At 49.9% G+C, this 20,097-nt stretch overlaps 1 protein-coding gene across 5 annotated transcripts in view; it reads right to left on the minus strand.

Moving 5' to 3' along the window:
- LOC120374432 (aryl hydrocarbon receptor-like) overlaps positions 1–20,097 on the minus strand; it is a 124,343-nt gene that overhangs the window by 40,821 nt on the left and 63,425 nt on the right. For all 5 annotated transcript variants that reach the window (XM_039494113.1, XM_039494112.1, XM_039494115.1 and 2 more), the window contains exon 3: positions 5,674–5,792. In XM_039494113.1, coding sequence (XP_039350047.1) covers positions 5,674–5,792 — 119 coding nt within the window. The remainder of the gene's footprint in view (positions 1–5,673; positions 5,793–20,097) is intronic.

The following is a 20,097-nucleotide window of genomic DNA, read 5'->3' on the forward strand; positions in this document are numbered from 1 at the left end:
TCGTGAACCAGAACCGACAGGGCCAGATTGGAGCTACGAGTAGCACAGTGGCAGTTCCAGAGAATCTTGACTAGAACTTGTGGCGGGAGGGGAATGGGAGGAAAGGTGTAGTAGAGGTCTTCTGTCCAGGGGAGGAGGAGCCTGTTGCCTCACAAGTCCTCCCCTATTGCTCTGCTGGAACAATAGAGGGGCAGGTTCCAGTTCTGATGAGTGGCAAAGAGGTCCCACCAAGGGGCACCCCAGTTCTCAAAGAGATACCGTAGCATGGTGGCATCATGCAGCTCTCACTTGTGATTGAAGTAGAAAGTCCTGCTGAGTGCATAGGCCAGGGAATTCTAGGTGCCTGGGAGATACATGACTTGAAGCATTATGTGGTTTTTATGCACCAGTTCCAAAGGCAAAGAGACTCGAAGCAGAGGGAGGGTGACTTGGTGCCACCCTGCTGGTTGATGTACACTACTGCCATGTTGTCGGAGAGCAGTTGAAAATGGAAGGACTGAATGAGTGGGCGAAAGGCTTGAGAGAGAGACAGTGGCGGACCATGGTGTGGGATCTGTGACACAGGTCCACGATGATGGACGTCAGTGTTGCAAAGTGGTCTACTGGAAGGAAAGCTCTCGCCACGACGGAGTCAGAACGCACGCTGATAAAGTGCATCATCTGTGTAGCTTTCAATACTGATTTTTCCTCATTGATGCAAATACCTGAAGATGCCAATAGGATCGCAGAGGTTACTTTCTGGCGTGATAGTACCAGGATGAGCCAGTTGTTAAGGTACTGGTATACAAATGGCCAAGGCAGCACATCTGGGCTGTTACCACAGCGAAAACCTTTTTGAACACTTGTGGAGCTGTCAATATACCAAATGGAAGGACCCAAAACTGGTAGTGTTGGTGTCCTACCTGAAAATGGAGAAACTTGCAGTGGGCTGGGTGAACATTGTGATAGAACCAGGCCAGTTGGGAACAGCAGAGTAGTAGAAGGGAGAAATACTGGCCACTGGAGAAGCAGTTCTGTGTTCCTTGAGTGACCAGAGCAGGGGCTGCTCCAGGCTAATGAGAACACCTGACTCCAATTAACCCGCTAAGAGTCAGGTGAGCCTGTTAAGCACCTGACTCTAATTAAGGCCCCTCTGATGCTAAAAAAGGGCTCACTCCAGTCAGGCCAAGGGAAGCCAGGGAGCCAGAGGAGAGGAAGTGCATGCAAGAAGCTGAGAGTGAGTAGGCGTACTGCTGGAGGACTGAGAAGTACAAGCATTGTCAGACATCAGGAGGAAGGTCCTGTGGTGAGGACAAAGAAGGTGTTGGGAGGAGGCCATGGGGAAGTAGCCCAGGGAGCTGTAGCTGTCGCGCAACTGTACCAGGAGGCACTATAGACAGCTGCAGTCCACAGGGCCCTGGGCTGGAACCCGGAGTAGAGGGCGGGCCCAGGTTCCCCCCAAACCTCCCAACTCCTGATCAAACACAGGAGGAATTGACCTGGACTGTGGCTTCTACCAGAGGGAAAGGTCTCTGGGCTGTTTCCCGAACCACAGGGTGAATCTGTGAGGTGAGCAAATCCGCCAATAAGTGCAGGACCCAGCAAGGTAGAGGCGGAACTTTGTCACAACATCTACATGGAAGTAAGTGTCCTTCACATTGAAAGGCACAAACCAGGCTCCCTGGGGGAAGGAGGGAGTAATCGATGCCAGAGTTATCATACAGAATTTGGACTTTCTGGTAAAGGTGTGCAGCACCTGAAGATCTAGAATGGGTAACACTCTCTGCCCTCCTTTGGGATGAGGAAGTACAGTGAGTAGAAGACTCTTCTCTTGTATTGAGGTGGGACAGGCTCTATGCCCCCCTTGAAAAGCAGAGTGTCCATTTCTCGTTGGAGAAGACATTGATGGGATGGGTCCCCTGGGGAAGTCCAGGGCGGGGTGTTGATGAGGTGAGAACGAGAGGAATTCTATGGAGTATCTGTGGTGGATGATCTCTAGTACCCAACTCTCCATGTACCCCAGTTGTGGATGAATAGGGCAAGACGGCTCCCAAAGACGATATGGGGCGCCGGGGGTGGCATGGAGGAAGGTTCATAGGTCTCAACCTGCATGTCAAAACTGAGGTTTTGGCTGCTGCTGGGAAAGAGTCAAAGAGGTGACTGTGGTGAAGGGGGCAAGTACAGCCACTGCGAATGATGCTGCATACATGATACCTCCTGCTGGCATTGGCAGTAGGCCAGGTAAGGAGAGTGTTCACATGGATGGAATGCTGGTCTCTGCTGCCTGCGTCTTGGGGTCAGGGTGTACATATGAAGGGATCGTAGCGTAGCCCAGGAGTCCTTCAGCAAATGAAGGGATTTGTCCATCTTCTCGTGGAACAACTTGTGCTCATTAAAGGGGAGGTTCTTGATTGTATTTTGGACCTGCCTGGGGAAGCCGGACAATTGTAGCCACGAGTCCCAGTGCATAATGACCAGGGTGGCTAGAGAGTGAGAGGACATATCGGCTGAATCTCCATCAGCCTGGAGGACCACCCTGGCTACCATTCGCCCCTCATCTACCAGTGCCTCGAATTGCTGCTGTTGGTCCGGTGGCAAGTTGTCCTTGAACTCCGCTAGCCTACTGTAGTTATTAAAGTCACGCTTAGCTAGCAGAGCCTGGTAGTTTGCAATCCAGAACTGTAGTCTCGCCGAGGAATACACTTTTCTGCCTAGCAGGTCCATCCTCTGTGCCGCCCTGTCTGAAGGAGTAGACTTCTGTGGGTGCTGGCGTGCCCGCTCTGCTGCCACATGGACAATGAGAGAGCTGGGGAGTGGGTGTGTGACAAGAAAATCTGCCCCTTTAACAGCCATGAAATACCTCCTCTTCACCCTCTTCAGTGTGGGGGCGCAGGAGTGCACCATGCTGCCCGCATCAGTTGAAGAATTGATAGAGCCACCCAAGTGGGCTCCTGGGGTTGGAGAAAGTCCAGGAGCTGCTGTTGTGGGTTCCTGATCTCTTCCAACCGAATCCTAAAGTCTACTGCTGCCCTCTGGAGCAAGTCCTAGCACTGGCGATGGTCTTCGGGCAGAGAGCGTGGGAGAGGAACGAACGCTTCGTCTGGCAATGATGTCTGCCCTTTCCCCATAGGCCGATGGAGCCCTTGGGCAAATGGGGAACCATCGATAAGATGCCGGTGATGGTGCCTGGTGTCCATGGTAGGGATCACAATGTGTCCAGAATGGCCAAAAAGAAGGGTCCCTAGGATGTGGTGGGCACTGCGGGCAGCAGTACCAGGCCTCTGCTGCTGGATCATATGCTGGGGTATAAGGCAGCCTGGGCCACGATTCCAGAAAATGAGGACTCCGAAGATGGTTCCGGCAATGGAGGAACCTTTGGTACTGAAGGGCTGTGATGCAGCAATGGGACAAGGCTTCTTCGGCAGTCGCAGCAGAGGTTCGTCCTCCAGAGTGGGGAATGACACTGGTGAGAGGGGGTCCAGAGAGACGTGGAGGCAGTGGATACGGAAGGATCAGCTCCTCCGTCAGTAAGAAAGGCTCAGAGTCCCTGGTGTGTGTCTGGCCCACCTGGTGTCTGTGGGGTCGGCCTATCTGGGGGAGCAGAGGCACTGGCGAGATGGGCGGTGCACATGCTGATCAGTGTTCTGGACATGTGGGTACCAGGGCAGTCGGTACCATCGGATCCCGTTTGTGCCTGGCCTTACCCTCCACACGGGGAGGCTTGGACGCTGTTCTGGTTGCATGCAAGATCTCCCCCAGCCTCATCCGAATTGGGAGGAAATGCTGCACATAGGAGCAGTCCATGACGTGAGAGTGTTTTTTACTCTCATGTCGGGACTTGTACTTTGTCTTCAGTCCCAATGGATCCAGAGCATGCAAGGCCCTTGGAGGGGTGTTCAGCACCAGTGACAGTTGCAATAAGACAAGGTATTAATTAAATAAGACAAAAACCACCCCTGGGAGGGTCACCGAAAGGAAACAGAGCAAGAGAAGCTGGGGGAAGGCTATGAGCAGCCGCGCGGAAGCAGGGATCTGCCCTAAGTCCAGGGGCGGCTCTAGGAATTTGGCCGCCCCAAGCACGGCGGCATGCCACAGGGGGCGCGCTGCCAGCTGCCGGTCCCGCGGCTCCGGGGGACCTCTTGCAGACGTGCCTGCGGAGGGTGCGCTGGTCCCGCGGCTCCGGTGGAGCATCCGCAGGCATGCCTGCGGGAGGTCCACCCGAGCCGCGGGACCAGCGCACCCTCCGCAGTCATGACTGTGGAAGGTCCGCCGGAACCGCCTGCCGCCCTCCCGGCAAAGTGCTGCCCCAAGCGCACGCTTGGCGCGCTGGGGTCTGGAGCCGGCCCTGCCTAAGTCGCTCTCCTTTATAACATCTTGCTGCTTGTTTTCATTCCCAAGACTCTATCACAAAGGAATCCTGGAGGTGGGTTATTTGGTTTAGACACACAAGGCCAGGGGGGAAATGGCCAGCTCTCAAATGGCAACCCTAACCCTAACCCTTTGAGAAGCCAAATTGGTTTTGGCAGAGACATGGCACCATTACTCCCCACTGCGCATTCCCCCTCACCCACGGCCGATGATGACATCAGCTGGCAGAAGACTTTGAACTCCAGTGATGATTAGTAAGGATGCTGCCGTGAAGACGAGCCTTGGTGCATTGCAGAACCAGAGCTGCCCAAGGAGTCTGCATCAGGGGCGCCAGGACACTAGGGTCCAAGGGACCATGCCCCTCCCACTTTTTGAAAGGGGACAGGCCTGGCCCATCCACTTTTCACATGTGCCGCCCCCTACCTCTCACCTTTCCAAATTTCAATTGGTATTCTATTGTTTAACAATGCAATTAATCGTGTTTATTTTTTTTAATCATAGTTAATTTTTTGAGTTAATCCCACGAGTTAACTTCGATTGATCAACAGCCCTAGTGATTATCCATCAGATATATATAGTAGTCTCTGCCATCCAAGACTAATTAAGGGTATGTCTTCACTGCAAAGTTAATTTGGGTGATTGGCACCCAGGTTGGCCTGGGCCAGGTGGGAGTAGCCATGGTTCAAAGTTACACTGGCATTCCTGCATCCTTCCTGGTGTTCCACTTCCCTGTGTGTGTCATTAAGGCTTCCGTGGGGTCTTTGGGCTGCAGTAACTGAGCTGCTCTGGGATTCTTTCCCAGTGAATTGTGGGAGAGCTTGTCTGTCCATCTGGGGACACAGGAGGAATTGTGGGAAAGGCACTGGAGGACAACCAGCATGGAACGACTTAGCCTGCATCCTCACTGGCCAAGTGGGTAGGTTATCAGCCCATATGCAAGCTGCCCCCAACCTCTAGCCTACAGGCCAGCAAGCTTGGGTGTAAAGCACCACCCCACTTGGGTGAGAGGGCTTTGTGTGTAGACAGGATGGGGGCCAGGGGCAACAGCTGGGTAAGAGCTCAAGTTAACCCTGCAGCGAAGACAGACCCAAAAATCTCACAGCACTCAGGAACAACACTCGCATTAGACTTATTTCAGAGGCAGATTACACAGAGGCACGGGGATGTCCAAGCACACACAGCTAAGCAGTAATGCAGGATTCAAAGTAGTGACTTTGCCACAGCACGTTCATCCATTGCACAGCATCAACTGAAGTGCAGGATATTTCTTAGTTTAAAAGTGCTCTTTTCACTCTGAGTATAGAGAGCTAGGATATAATATGGTACCTGGAGCAGCATGTCCCCTTCGGAGAACATTTCCCCGTTGATCTGCAGATTCATCTGTCCATTCCCTCCAAGCATCCCGGGCTGATCTGCTAGGTGGCCGCCGTGGTTCGGCACAGTGGCTGTGAGCAAGAGGGTGAGAGAGGACAGTGATATCAGCCCACCGTGAAGGCATTGCCACTCTTTCCCTTCTTTCTCACATCTGAGGAGCCTCACTCTCTTTCAGCTGCCTCATGCTGCCTGCTTCAGATGCTTCCAACCTGGCAGAGCTGAAACATGAAACCTGGAGCTGAAAGGAGAGCTGGTGCAGAGAGGCTGTGTGCTCCATCTGCCTCAGGGGCTGCACAGATAGCTAGCAATCCCCTGTCCAAGACATAAACGCCCCTCCCTGCTCCTTCTCATGTTCAAGCACCTTTCACCCACTGAGTTCAGGCCAGGAGCTGAAGCAGAAGAGCTAAAACACAACAAGACAAATGGGAGTTAGACACTGAACTCTTATTGACTTTAATTGGACCTCACATTGCTTCCAGAAGGTTCCCGTGAGAGGGGCAATAGGACAGCTGTTTCAGCCTGGGTTCCTATGGAGTTACCGTAGTGTTTCTAACGGGTTTTAGTCCACTCCAGGTCAGTGACTGTAGGGACCTTTAGACACCAGGTTTGTGGAGAAAGGCCTAGCTGGGATGGGCTCACTGGGGCGAGAAGGATGTTGGCAGGATGGGCAAGGAAGGTGGAACCATGGCACCACCTTCAGAAGGCATTTAGGTCATGTATTTTGCAGTATGTTATTATTGGAGAGGGTAGAATAAAGTAGACTGGTCACTAGAGACTCTGTAAGCTGTGACGGACACCAGGAAGATGATTGTGGATAACCATTTGTATTGTGCTAATGCCAAGTGGCCCTTGCCCCAAAGAGCTTCCAATTTAAATATAAGATGAGAGAAAACAGGTGGATTCAATGCAAGCTAGCAATGAGATGATTAGGAACAATATGGTAAGCCATGGCCACAGCATACCAGCTGCCTAGCTCTCAAGTGTTCTGTAGTTATCACAGTGCTGTTGCGCTAAGTGGCTCCAAAGGAGGGGTTTTTTTTTGTTTGTTTTTTTAAAAGCACAAGACTAGGAGCTAGGAGACCTGGGTTCAATTCCCAGCTCTGCCACAGACTTTCCATGTAGTCATGGGCAAATCATGTAATTGTTCTGTGCCTTAGCGTTCTCACCTGTAAAATGGGTATAGTCTTTACCTAGCTAACAGGGTTGAATGTGTGGCTGAATTAACCGACGTGTGCAAAGCATCCTGGGAGCCACTGTGGCCTGCAGTGACAACACTGGTACTGCAACTGCTGCTGAGTACATCAGAGGAGTCAAAGCACAAGCATGGAACTCATCTCTGATACACATAGAGCTCCCATAGGACCAAAGGCTGGATCAACGGAAACAGCAGGCTGATAAGTGACATGGGTCTCTTGGAGTGGATGTTCATGTCTATCTAATGGGGGGAAAATTGCATCTAAAATTAATTGTGGCTTATAAGTATAAGTGATACGTACCAATACCTGCAGCTCTACAAGTGTCTTTCATTCCAACGTGCTTTACAAGCTGTGCTGGGATTACTTCAACTGCTACTGAAGTAACAAGAGCAGTATTTTGTACCTACCATATACAGAATAGCAGCCCATTCCGGAGTGGAACATGTCGGCTCTTTAATAGTGCACAACACCCGTACATTACAGTTTGGGCTGGAAAGGGAAGAGTATCCTAGTCAGTGTGTGTTTGAGAGAGAGACAGTGGCGGGAGGGCGGTGGGAGAGAATTTTAAGTTTGTTGAATGTAGGTGCCAGAATTAGACCCTGAGGCCTGGTCTACACTATGGGTTTATACCGAATTTAGCAGCGTTAAACCGAATTAACCCTGCACCCGTCCACACAACGAAGCCCTTTATATCAATATAAAGGGCTCTTAATATCGATATCTGTACTCCTCCCCGACGAGGGGAGTAGTGCTCAAATCGGTATTGCCATTTCGGAATAGGGTTAGTGTGGCTGCAATTCAATGGTATTGGCCTCCGGGAGCTATCCCACAGTGCACCATTGTGACCACTCTGGACAGCAATCTGGAGTAGTATGCACTGGCCAGGTAGACAGGAAAAGCCTCGCGAACTTTTGAATTTCATTTCCTGTTTGCCCAGCATGGAGAGCTGATCAGCACAGGTGACCACACAGAACTCATCAGCACAGGTAACTATGCAGTCTGAGAATCGAAAAAGAGCTCCAGCATGGACCGCACGGGAGGTACTGGATCTGATCACTGTATGGGGAGAGGATTCCATGCTAACAGAACTCCGTTCCAAAAGACAAAATGAAAAAATATTTGAAAAAATTTCCAAGGCCATGATGGAGAGAGGCCACACCAGGGACTCAGTACAGTGCCGTGTGAAAGTTAAGGAGCTCAGACAAGCCTACCAGAAAACCAAAGAAGGAAACGGAAGGTCCGGGGCAGAGCCGGAAACATGCCGCTTCTACGCTGAGCTGCATGCAATTTTCGGGGGGTCTGCCACCACTACCCCACCCCTGAGCATGGATTCCGAGGTGGGGGAGGTAATCTCAGCCATGCCTGAGGATTCTGCGGACGGGGAAGATGAGGTAGTGCAGCTGCAAATTTTTCAAGTCTCCCTCCTCCATCCCAAAGGCTTCTCAGATAAGGCGGCGGAAAAAAAAAAGACGTGAGATGAAATGTTCTCGGAAATCATGGAAGTGACCCGCAATGAAAGAGCTCATCTGAATGAGTGGAAGGACATGGTATCAAAGTACAGGAAAGATGCCAGTGACCGTGAGGACAGGAGGAACCAACGTGAGGACAGGAGGGATGAATGTGAGGAGAGGAGAGACGCTCGAGATGAGAGGTGGCGGCAGGAAGATCTGAGGTGTCAGGATGCAACTCTGGGGCTGCTGCGTGATCAAACGGACATGCTCCGGCGTCTGGTGGAGCTTCGGGACCGGCAGCAGGATCACAGAGTGCCGCTGCAGCCCCTGTATAACCATCCTCCCCCCTCACCATGTTCCTTAGCCTCCTCACCCACCAAACAACTAAGAACGCATGGGGGGAGGCACCCGCCCATTCCATCCCCGTGGACAGCCCAACCAAAAGGCTGTCATTATTTTGAAATTTTTTTTGGTGGCCTTTTCCTTCCCTCCAGGGCCGGCTCCAGACCCCAGCGTGCCGAGCATGCGCTTGGGGCGGCATTTTGCCGGGAGGGCAGCAGACGGCTCCGGCGGACCTCCCGCAGGTATGACTGCGGAGGGGGCGCTGGTCCCGCAGCTCTGGTGGACCTCCCGCAGAAATGCCTGCGGAGGGTCCGCTGGTCCCGCGGCTTCGGTGGAGCATCCGCATGCGAGCCTGCAGGAGGTCCACCAGAGCCACGGGACCAGTGGACCCTCCACAGGCAGGTCTGCAAGAGGTCCCCCGGAGCCACGGGACCGGCGACCGCCAGAGCGCGCTGCCCAGCTTGGGGGGGTGGAATTCCTAGAGCCGCCCCTGCTTCCCTCCTATCTTCCTCCCAAACCCCATCCAGGCTACCTTGTCAGTTCTCTCCCTCTTTTTATAATTAATAAAGAATACATGATTTTTAAATGAGAGTGACTTTATTTCCTTAGGAAGCAAGCGGTAATTGAAGGGGGAGCGGGGGTGGCTTACAGGGAATGAGTCAATCGGGGGGGGGAGGGTTCATCGAGGAGAAACAAACACAACAGTCACACCGTACCCTGGCCCGTGATGAAACTGGTTTTCAAAGCCTCTCTGATGTGCACCGCTTCCTGGTGTGCTCTTCTAATCACCCTGGTGTCTGGCTGCGCGTAATCAGCGGCCAGGTGATTTGCCTCAGCCTCCCACCCCGCCATAAAGGTCTCCCCCTTACTCTCACAGAGATTGTGGAGCACACAGCAAGCAGCAATAACAAAGGGGACATTGGTTTGGCTGAGGTCTGAGCGAATCAGTAATGTGCGCCAGCGCGCCTTTAAACAGCCAAATGCACATTCTACCACCATTCTGCACTTGCTCAGCCTGTAGTTGAACAGCTCCTGACCACTGTCCAGGCTGCCTGTGTATGGCTTCATGAGCCATGGCATCAAGGGGTAGGCTGGGTCCCCCAGGATAACGACAGGCATTTCAACATCCCCAACTGTTATTTTCTGGTCTGGGAAGTAATTCCCTTGCTGCAGCCATTTAAACAGAGTAGTGTTCCTGAAGACACAAGCATCATGAACCCTTCCTGGCCATCCCACGTGGATGTTGGTGAAATGTCCCTTGTGATCCACCAGTGCTTGCAGCACCATGGAAAAGTACCCCTTGCGGTTTATGTACTGGGTGCCCTGGTGCTCCGGTGCCAAAATAGGGATATGGGTTCCATCTATCGCCCCCCCACAGTTAGGGAATCCCATTGCAGCAAAGCCATCCACTATGACCTGCACATTTCCCAGAGTCATAACCTTTCGTAGCAGCAGCTTAATGATTGCTTTGGATACTTGCATCACAGCAGCCCCCATAGTAGATTTGCCCACTCCAAATTGATTCCCGACTGACCGGTAGCTGTCTGGCGTTGCAAGCTTCCAGAGGGCTGTCGCTTCTCAACTGTGAGGGCTACTCTCATCTTGGTATTCTGGCATTTCAGGGCAGGGGAAAGCAAGTCACAACGTTCCATGAAAGTGCCCTTACGCATGCGAAAGTTTCGCAGCCACTGGGAATCGTCCCACACCTGCAACACTATGCGGTCCCACTAGTCTGTGCTTGTTTCCCGGGCCCAAAATCGGCGTTCCATGGCTAGAACCTGCCCCATTACCAGCATGATCTCCAAAGCACAGGGGCCCGCGGTTTGAGAGAATTCTATGTCCATGTCCTCATCACTCATCGCCGCGCTACTGTAGTCGCCTCCTCCTCGCCTGGTTTTGTAAGTCCTGGTTCAGCATAGACTGCACGAGAATGCGCGAGGTGTTTACAATGTCCATGACTGCTGTCTTGAGCTGAGCAGGCTCCATGCTTGCCATGCTGTGGCGTCTGCACAGTTCACCCAGGAAAAAAGGCACGAAACAGTTGTCTGCTACTTGCACGGAGGGAGGGGTGAGGCTGTACCCAGAACCACCCGCGACAATGTTTTTTGCCCCAATCAGGCACTGGGATCTCAACCCAGAATTCCAATGGGCAGGGGAGACTGCGGGAACTATGGGATAGCTACCCACACTGCAACGCTCCGGAAATCGACACTAGCCTCAGTACATGGACGCACACCGCCGAATTAATGTGCTAAGTGTGGCCGCATGCACTCGACTTTATACAATTTGTTCTAAAAAAACGGTTTCTGTAAAATAGGAATAATCCCGTAGTGTAGACATACCCTGAGCTAAGCGATCTTTTCGAACAGTGACAATAGACCTTTAATGACCACCAGCGAGTTATACCCTTGGGATTTGCTTTTAGATCCCACCTAATGCATGGTGCCTGTGTAACCCCCACACCTCCTGGGTGTGGTGCTCTGGCCCCTCTAGTGGCACTGATGCTACTTAAAGATTAAATAGTCTGCTATAGCCTTAGCTACCAGCCATGTGGCTTATAGCTCATGCAGTAAAGGCTCATGCACTGAGCTTCCAAGTTCAATCCCGCTGACTGGCATCTATTGGTGTTACACCTCCACCAAACAGGGCCATTTACTAGAATCACTGGTGCCGTTCCTATGCTTTCCTCACAAGTTTCCTAGGCTCAACCTTTGGTAATGTGAGTAAGAGCTCAGTAGGGAGCCCTATTTCCCCAAGATCAACAAGCACATTCCATTGGTTCCATCTTCCTAGGCCCCTCACTCTTTCTCTACTGGTGCCTGACATTTCTGTTTTCCTTGCTTCATCCATCTCCACCACCGGGCACTGGCAGGCTCGCTTGCTGCACTAGGAAATGCCATGGTCCCTGGAAGCTGGCATCCCTGGTTCCTTTGTTTGCAGTTGCACTTTCACTGCAAAGACAGGATCTTTGATCTTCCCGTTATTTTGTGAAAAGTTCCCACCTTTGAGCATTGCTAGCTGACAACTCTCTGGGGCTGGCTGCATTGCGCAATTAAATGTTACCACCCAACAAAGGTATTTTTGTGGCTTGGGGGAGGATTCGGATCATTGTTCATTTCTTTTGCCCATCATTGCTAATTCTCATTAATTACAGGCCCTCAAGGTAGATTGTGGTGAACTTTGGGATTTCTGTGTGAGCTCTTTCCACATGGGAAGAGATAAAAGAAACAGTAGTTTCAAGTTCCCACAGATCAGCATGTTGACTGCATTGCCATCTAGATATTTTTCATGCACTGCTCTAAATGAACTTCATATCACACTGAAAAACTCGCCCTAGTTTGGGTCAATCACAGCTCCAGAATGAACTGCTTTTCAAACATGGGCAAGAATCTTACCCAGAGGCAAACTTTGCCCAATGACTCTTTATTGAATACAATGGAAAAGAAAGGCAAGAGAGGCTGGCCTACTGCATTGTAGGTCCAATTCTTAGCATCCACCAGGGCCAAAACTGCCCTGGACATAAGTTGGAGCAAGAGCCTCACAGTGCAATGTGCTGTAGACCTGCCCTGTCTTAGCCTGCCTATCTCCTGCACTGGAGTTTGTGAGGTGGCAGTGTGAGGCTGCTTATGGCAGTCCTACGGGGTGCCCAGGAAAGAGAAATTCTCCTCCAGACCCTCGCAGCATCACCATGGTCCTTAGATGCCGTCCGTGGATCTGAATCTCTCACTATGTTTAAATACCTTGATGGAGCTCTGTTTAGGTATGGAGCATAAGAACAGAAGAGGGGGGAGGGATAGCTCAGTGGTTTGAGCATTGGCCTGCTAAACCCAGCATTGTGAGTTCAATCCTTGAGGAGGCCACTTAGGGATCTGGGGCAAAAATTGGTCCTGCTAGTGAAGGCAGGGGGCTGGACTCAATGACCTTTCAAGGTCCCTTCCAGTTCTAGGAGATTGGTATATCTCCAATTATTACCTTAAGATCTTTATTGTCTAGCTTAGCAACAGCTTTTGTGAGTCTCACTGTTAGCTCCAGGTGCGAAGAGCAGCTAGGGACAATGGGAACCTGCTCATGTGATGAAAACACCACGAAGACCCTCCCTGACTTCACAGGGAGTTTTGCCTGCATAAGGTGCCCGGATTCAGCACTCGAAAGGGTATATAAGAAGAGGCACAAGCCATCTACTCCTTCCCCTTCCCCCCCAGCAACCCTGCCCCAGGGAAGCCTTTGCTAAGTCAGACTGTGGGGAGGAATTTCTTAGGTGGGGAGGGGGGCTCTAGTTTGCTTTGCTGTTTGAAGTTGAATCTCTCCAGGGCATCTCACAGTGGATGCTTCTGCCTGTGTCTGCTCCAAGCATAAATACACCCATTGTTAAAGAAAGGAAGCCTTGGTCCTGAAGGTATCACATTAGCGCTGATGGGGGCTGGCTGCTGCTGGGCATTGCCAATGCACTGCAGAACCTCTCACCTTTGGTCAGTAGCCAGACTCCAACCCAGCTCAGCAGGGATCATACATTGTTCCCACCTACTAAGTGGTCAGTAGCCTGGGCACCGTGGGGCTCAGCTCCTGGTGTTACAACCCAGGTCCGCCCAGAGGGGTGGGGGCAAGAGGGGCAATTTGCCCCGGGCCCTGTAGGGGCCCCCATGAGAGTTTTTGGGGCCCCTAGAGGGGGTCCTTCACTCTCTCTGGGGGCCCAGAAAACTCTTGTGGGGCCCGGGCCCCCGGAACTTCTTCCACTCCGGGACTTTGGCGGTAATTCGGCAGCAGGGGGTCCTTCCGCTCCGGGACCTGACGCCAAAGTGCCACGAAGACCCGCAGCGGGGGGCCCTTCCGCCCCAGGACCCACCGCCGAAGAGCTGGGTCTTCAGTGGTAATTCGGCGGCGTGGGCCCCTCGCTGCAGGTCTTCGGGGCACTTTGGCGGCAGGTCCCGGAGCAGAAGGACCCCCCGCTGCCGAATTACCACCGAGGTGGGGGCCCCCGCCTCCGAGGACCCCAGGCCCCCTGAATCCTCTGGGCGGCAAAATACATAGATCTGCCCCTGGCCGCTGGTGACTGAAATAGAGCAGTGTGCCCAAAGGTGGCAACCAAAATAAGGCTTATGAACAAGAGAGGCCTTGTGCCTCTAAACAGTTCAGAGCAATGACTCTGCATGTGCACTTTCAGGCAAGTCGGGACACCTGATAATCAAGGGAGCTGCATCCCCAGGCAGAACATCTGCCCCACTTTCCATTAGCACAAAGACCTCCAGCACAATGGCTGCTTTTGAAGAGTTATGTCCCAAGCAGCTGTTTTGCACCAAAGAATGTTTGTTGCGAGGATTATTTCTTCACTTAGAAATGGCCAATCACAGGCTGCACATGAAAGCACGCGCTAGGATTTATAAAAGGTTCTGCCATTTTCCCTCAGGGCAGGATGGAACAATACACCCACTGTATTCTGTACAATGCAAATGAGATTTAAAGCAGCTCCCAGGGGAGGAAAGAAAATGAATGTGTCCTCCTCAAAGTTGCTCTGTTCAAAGGCCTCACGGAAAGGCAGCAGAGTGAATGACATCAAAATCCAAACAATCCAGGCTCAGCTTTCCTCAGGAACCCACATTTGGAATGGATCTGGGGGGTTCTGGCATCCATCTCTACCTTCCCTCATTTCCCTGTTTGGCATCCTGCCTCCTCCAGTCCCCTGGTACAAGGATTCAGTCTCACAGCCCCTGGATCTACCCGCATGAGCCAGCCGATTGGAAACCAACTCCTGCCAATCGTTAGCATGTTTCCACACTGGGCTGTGAAAGAAGTAAATCTTTACAGCTTTGCATTGCCTCACTCCACATATCTTCTTAGTATGGATAAGTGAAGCTCTTATCATGTAGGGTTGCCAACTTTGTACTAGTTAAAAGACGGACACTCCAGCAGGAGTGCCGGAACGTCCCCCACCCTGCCTCTTCCCCCTAAGACCCTACCGCACTCCCCCGAGGGCCCCACCCCGCCCCACCTCTTCCCCCAAGGCCCCACCCCCCATTCACTCCTCTTCCCCTCTCCTCCTGTCCCCTTCTTGTCCCCTTGCTGTCCCCTACCAGGGTTGGGAGGGACTCACCTGCAGAGCTGGGGCTGGGAGCTGCAGCTGCCTGACGCAGGTAGGAGGCAACCCCGGCTGAGTAGAGGATGGTTCAGGTGATGACCCGGCTCCTCCCCGCCTCTCCTGCCTGCAGTAACCGGACTTTGAGTACCCAGTCAGTAGATCTGACCGGGCACTGTCAGGTCCGCTTTTCAACCGGGCATCTGGTCACCCTTAATACATACCCAAGACTATGGTAAAAGAACATGAAAGGTCTAACTGAAACTCGCACAGCCAGGAAATTCCTGTTTGCCCACCTAGGGCAAGAGGCCTTTTCCTGGGGATAGAGTCATAGATTGTACGGCCAGAAGTGGGCCATTATAATCATCTAGTCTGACCCCACTGATCTTACCACACTTCAGTTTTCATCTGACGTTTTCCTTTCAGATGTGCACCTTGCTGGCTTTCCATCTCCAGCTGCCATAGCCATCATGTCTGCTACTCAGGGAGACACCTGACAATAACACGGATGGAACCCGGGCCCTGCTGAAGTCCACGGGAATTTTGCCATCAACTTTAATGGGGCCAGGATTTCATCCCCTCTGCTTATACAGAATGAAGAATTCAGAGCCAGAAGTTGAATAAAGCCATTTCCCCTTTTGAACTGGCAGCTCACTGGCTGGTCACCAAAAGCAAATCTGAGCTAGCAGCAGCCAGGTCAGAGTGGTCCCTGCCTGTGGCATTCGACTTTGCTCTGGCAGGTGATTTGAGCCACAGTTTGGCATTTGTCCATTTCACTCTCAGAGGACTGCAGAGCTGGCTTTCGAGAAGTTTCACAGTCAGCATTTCAGAATCTGCCCTTTGCTGCCCCTGGGGAGAGACTCTGGAGAAGGGTTAAGGGCGGGGGGGGGGAGGGGACAACCGGTGAACAGCAAATGGGAAGGGAAAGAGCAGAAACTGATTTAAACTGTCCTCAGGGGCACCGCCCATGTTAATACAGTGAGACTGGACTGTTAGTGTTGATGACGGGTACGGGCAACACCAGCAGTCCCGGCAGACTGCAGCACTCAGTGATCTGGAAAAGGAACAATGGAGTAAGGTGCCCTCTGTTACTGCTCACCTGGAAGAGCTGCCTGCAAATAGACCACGCAGATAGAATCATAGAATATCCGGGTTGGAAGAGATCTCAGGAGGACATCTAGTCCAGCCCCCTGCTCAAAGCAGGACCAACTCCAACTAAGGAAGTCATGCTGGTCCTACAGCACAACCTGTTTGTAGGGCTGGATGAGCCACTTTGGCTAAGATGAAAGAACTGATCCACAGAGGAACTGATCCCTACCATTGCCTGGAGCTGGAATCCAAATCTCCACTAAGGTTCAAAAGTCTGGGCAGCATCTATTTCCAGTCGGGCTTAAGTTTCCTGTTCCTGGCATGGACCAGAAGTGCTGGAAAGCTGCAAGCAAAACATTTTCCCACATTGTCTTTCTGGCCTGACCGGAAGCAGGAAGAGTTTCCAACTCAGTGCTGAGGACTCTGGATCAGTCGAAGGAACAGAGAAGCATCAGAACATTTGGATCCAAACCTTTAAAGATCTGGTTACCACTATCAGTGTCCCAATGAATCATTGAGCTATCCTGTCAATGATCTCATGAGGGATCTGTTCACCTTGGAACTATTTTTTCCAGCAGAAATCAAGTGTCAAGACAACTGGTCAGATACCGCCATAGTGCGTCACTGTATCAATTTTTTTTGCATATAGTTACAATCCTGAAAGATGGACCAGGTTTACAAACCTCCTGTTGAACCTGGGCTCTATTTCAGGCAAACTCAGTCCATCTCCTGGGGGGTTTAGACTGAAATCACTAACAAAAACAGAGGTTGTCCTGCTATTTTGCATGGCTTAATCCCCACCCTGATAAAATCACATTGGGGATATGTCTCACTTTGGTGAAAACAACATTCAAATCAAAACACAGTAGGGAGGTTTGGCAGGCCCACCTCCTGGTGAATGGAAGCCCAGAAGCTGTGCACAGATTGCGTACGTTTTCATTCAGAGAGATTCTCGTTGTGCCATGCATCCTCTTTGAGTCACAAAATAAAGAGAGACAAAGATGAAGTAGCTGTTCTAGTTCCTTGACTCACATGATCAGATATTAACAATAATTTTCAGAAGAACTAGCTAATTTATTACATCTGTGACTTAAGACAGATATTAAAATAAATTGCCTAGGGAGGTTGTGGAATCTCCATCTCTGGAGATATTTAAGAGTAGGTTAGATAAATGTCTATCAGGGATGCTCTAGACAGTATTTGGCCCTGCCATGAGGGCAGGGGACAGGACTCGATGACCTCTCGAGGTCCCTTCCAGTCCTAGAGTCTATGAATCTCTGAATCTAATTAGGAGATAACAAGAATCTTCCTAAACCTGCACTCAAGCCTAAACCAAAAAGAGTTTGAGGTTAAAAAAAAAAGAGTTTGGCTCAATTGCTCCTTGATTAAAACGTACAGCCACATTTTGCAATTATACCTACCTCTGAGCGGCTAGGTTCCAGCCTACACTGCATAATGAAATCCCCAAATACTACTAGAAAGGCTGTTCCCAGGAGTCTGCAATGCAATTTAGGTGATACAAACACAATGTAAGGGGGAGGGGGCTCTATCCTGGGAAACAGCATCTTTGAAAAAGATTTGGGGGAATCTTTTCAGGAAGAGTAAAGAGATTATTTGACCTCTATATATGGCACTGGTACAACCACTGCTGGAACACTGGGTCCAGTTTTGGTGTCCACAATTCAAGAAGGATGTTGATAAATTGGAGATGGGTCAGAGAAAAGCCATAAGAATACTTAAAGGATTAGAAAACATCATATAGTGATGGATTGAAAGAGCTCAATTGATTTAGCTTAACAAAGAGAAGGTTAAGGAGTCACTTGATTACAATCTATAAGTACCTATATGGAGGAAAATATTTAATAATGGGATCTTCAGTCTAGCAGAGAAAGGTATAACAGGATCCAAGACCTGGAAGTTGAAGCTAGATTTGGACTGGAAATAAGGCATACATTTTTAACACTGAAAGTAATTAACCATCTGAACAATTTACCAAGACTCATGGGGGATTCTCCATCACGGACAATTTTAAATCAGGATTGGATGTTTTTTCTCAAAGATCTGGCCTAGGAATTATTTAGGGGAAGTTCTATGATCACAATGGTCCCTTCTGGCCTTGGAATCTATAAATTTTGCAGATTCAAGAAGTTGCGGCATTTGAGGATCTTATTCAACTGCAGACCAAAAATTTCAACCCTTGAAGTTTGCCCATATTACACTTGAATACAAATTTCATTTCCAACAGTGACAGAGTATCAAGCAGATCTGGGCGATCACAAGAAATTGTTCCATAATTGGTCACCCTCTTCTGGAAGGTACCACCAGATGGCAACAGTTATACAAACTTCTACAGGCTCTTCCTTCGTTTGAGTGTGAACAGCATAGCGAAATCATATATTGTTAGTTTTGTGATACAGTTTCAGTGGGGAAGCTGTTGCAAAGAGCTTTTCTCTCTGTCTTAATCTTTCTAATTAGAGTCAATTCTTGGGGCAGAGTTCCTCCATGGGAACCCAGAAACAGGGGACTGCCTGCATGAGGTTTAGAACCATCTCTGTTCCAGGAATGATATACATAGTGTAAACAAACAAGTTACAATAAAAATATACTAGACTTCACATCACTGATTTCTCCTCTTTAATGGGAACAGACGTACAGGGAAATCATGCCTCACCAATCTATTAGAATTCTTTGAGGGGGGTCAAAACATGCAGACAAGGGTGAACCAGTGGATACAGTGTACTTGGACTTTCAGAAGCCTTTGACAAGGTCCCTCACCAAAGGCTCTTAAGCAAAGTAAGCATTCATGGGATAAGATGGAAGGTCCTCTCATGAATCAATAACTAGTTAAAAGACAGGAAAGAAAGGGTGGGAATAAATGGTCAGTTTTTATAATGGAGAGAGGTAAATAGCTGTATCCTCCAGGAATCTGTACTGGGACCTGTGCTGTTCAACATATTCACAAATGATCTGGAAAAAAAGTGTAACCATTGAGGTGGCAAAATTTGCAGATGGTACAAAATTATTCAAGATTGAAGTTTGCTTTGCATTTAACTAAGAGTTACAAAGGGATGTCAAAAACTGGGCGTCTGGGCAACAAAATGGCAGATGAAATTCAGTGTTGATAAATGCAAAGTAATGCACATTGGAAAACACAATCCCAACTATACATAGAAAACGAAGGGATCTAAATTAGCATTACCACTCAAGAAAGATCTTGGGGTCATTCTGGATATTATTCTGAAAACATCCACTCAATGTATAGCAGCAGTCAAAAAAAGCTAACAGAATATTATCATTAGGAAAGGGATAGATCATAAGACAGAAAATATCATAATGCTGGTATATAAATCTATGGTACGCCCACACTTTGAATACACAGCTTCCATCTGAGTAGAGAGATTCAAAAGACCAAGAATTTCCAGCTTGGAAAAGAGATGACTAAGAGGGGATGTGATAAGAGGTCTATAAAATCATGAATGGTGTGGAGAAAGTTAATAAGGAAGTGTTATTTACCCCTTCACATAACACAAGAACCTAATGAAATTACTAGGCAGCAGGTTTAAAACAAACATAAGGAAGTACTTCTTCACACAATGCACAGTCAACCTGCAGAACTCGTTGCCAGGGGATGTTGTGAAGGTCAAAACTGTAGTGGGGTTAAAAAAAGAATTAGATACATTCATAGAGGCTAGGTTCATCAATGGCTATTAGTCAAAATGGTCAGGGAGGCAACCCCATGCTCTGGGTGTCCCTAGCCTCTGATTGTCAGTAGGTGGGAATGGATAATGGGGATGGATCATTCCATGATTGCCTGTTCTGTTCATTCCCTCCAGAGCACCTGGCACTGGCCACTGTTGGCAGACAGGATACTGGGCTAGATGGACCATTGGTCTGACCCAGCATGACCATTCTTATGACATCGCTCTCATTTGCCAGAGGGATGACCATTCAAACTAAACTCTTGAAACCAGTTTAGTGGTATGTCTGACCCTGTCCAGGAAGATTTGTTTGTTCAGAAAAGTGGGTTTGTTACTTGCCCTAATACGTATTCACAGGAAAACTCAGAGTGGAAGTGACTTGTTCTAGCCATACTCCTGTTTACAGCAATTTCAGTCATCCAATCAGGGAAGAGAAACAATACCATGTGACCAACATAACGAATCACACATGAACACTCAAACAGTTGCAGCTCACAAATAATTCCTAGGCTGAAATATTTGCATGAGAT

The sequence above is a fragment of the Mauremys reevesii genome, linkage group 11 (genome assembly GCF_016161935.1).
Source record: "Mauremys reevesii isolate NIE-2019 linkage group 11, ASM1616193v1, whole genome shotgun sequence".
NCBI lineage: Eukaryota > Metazoa > Chordata > Testudines > Geoemydidae > Mauremys > Mauremys reevesii.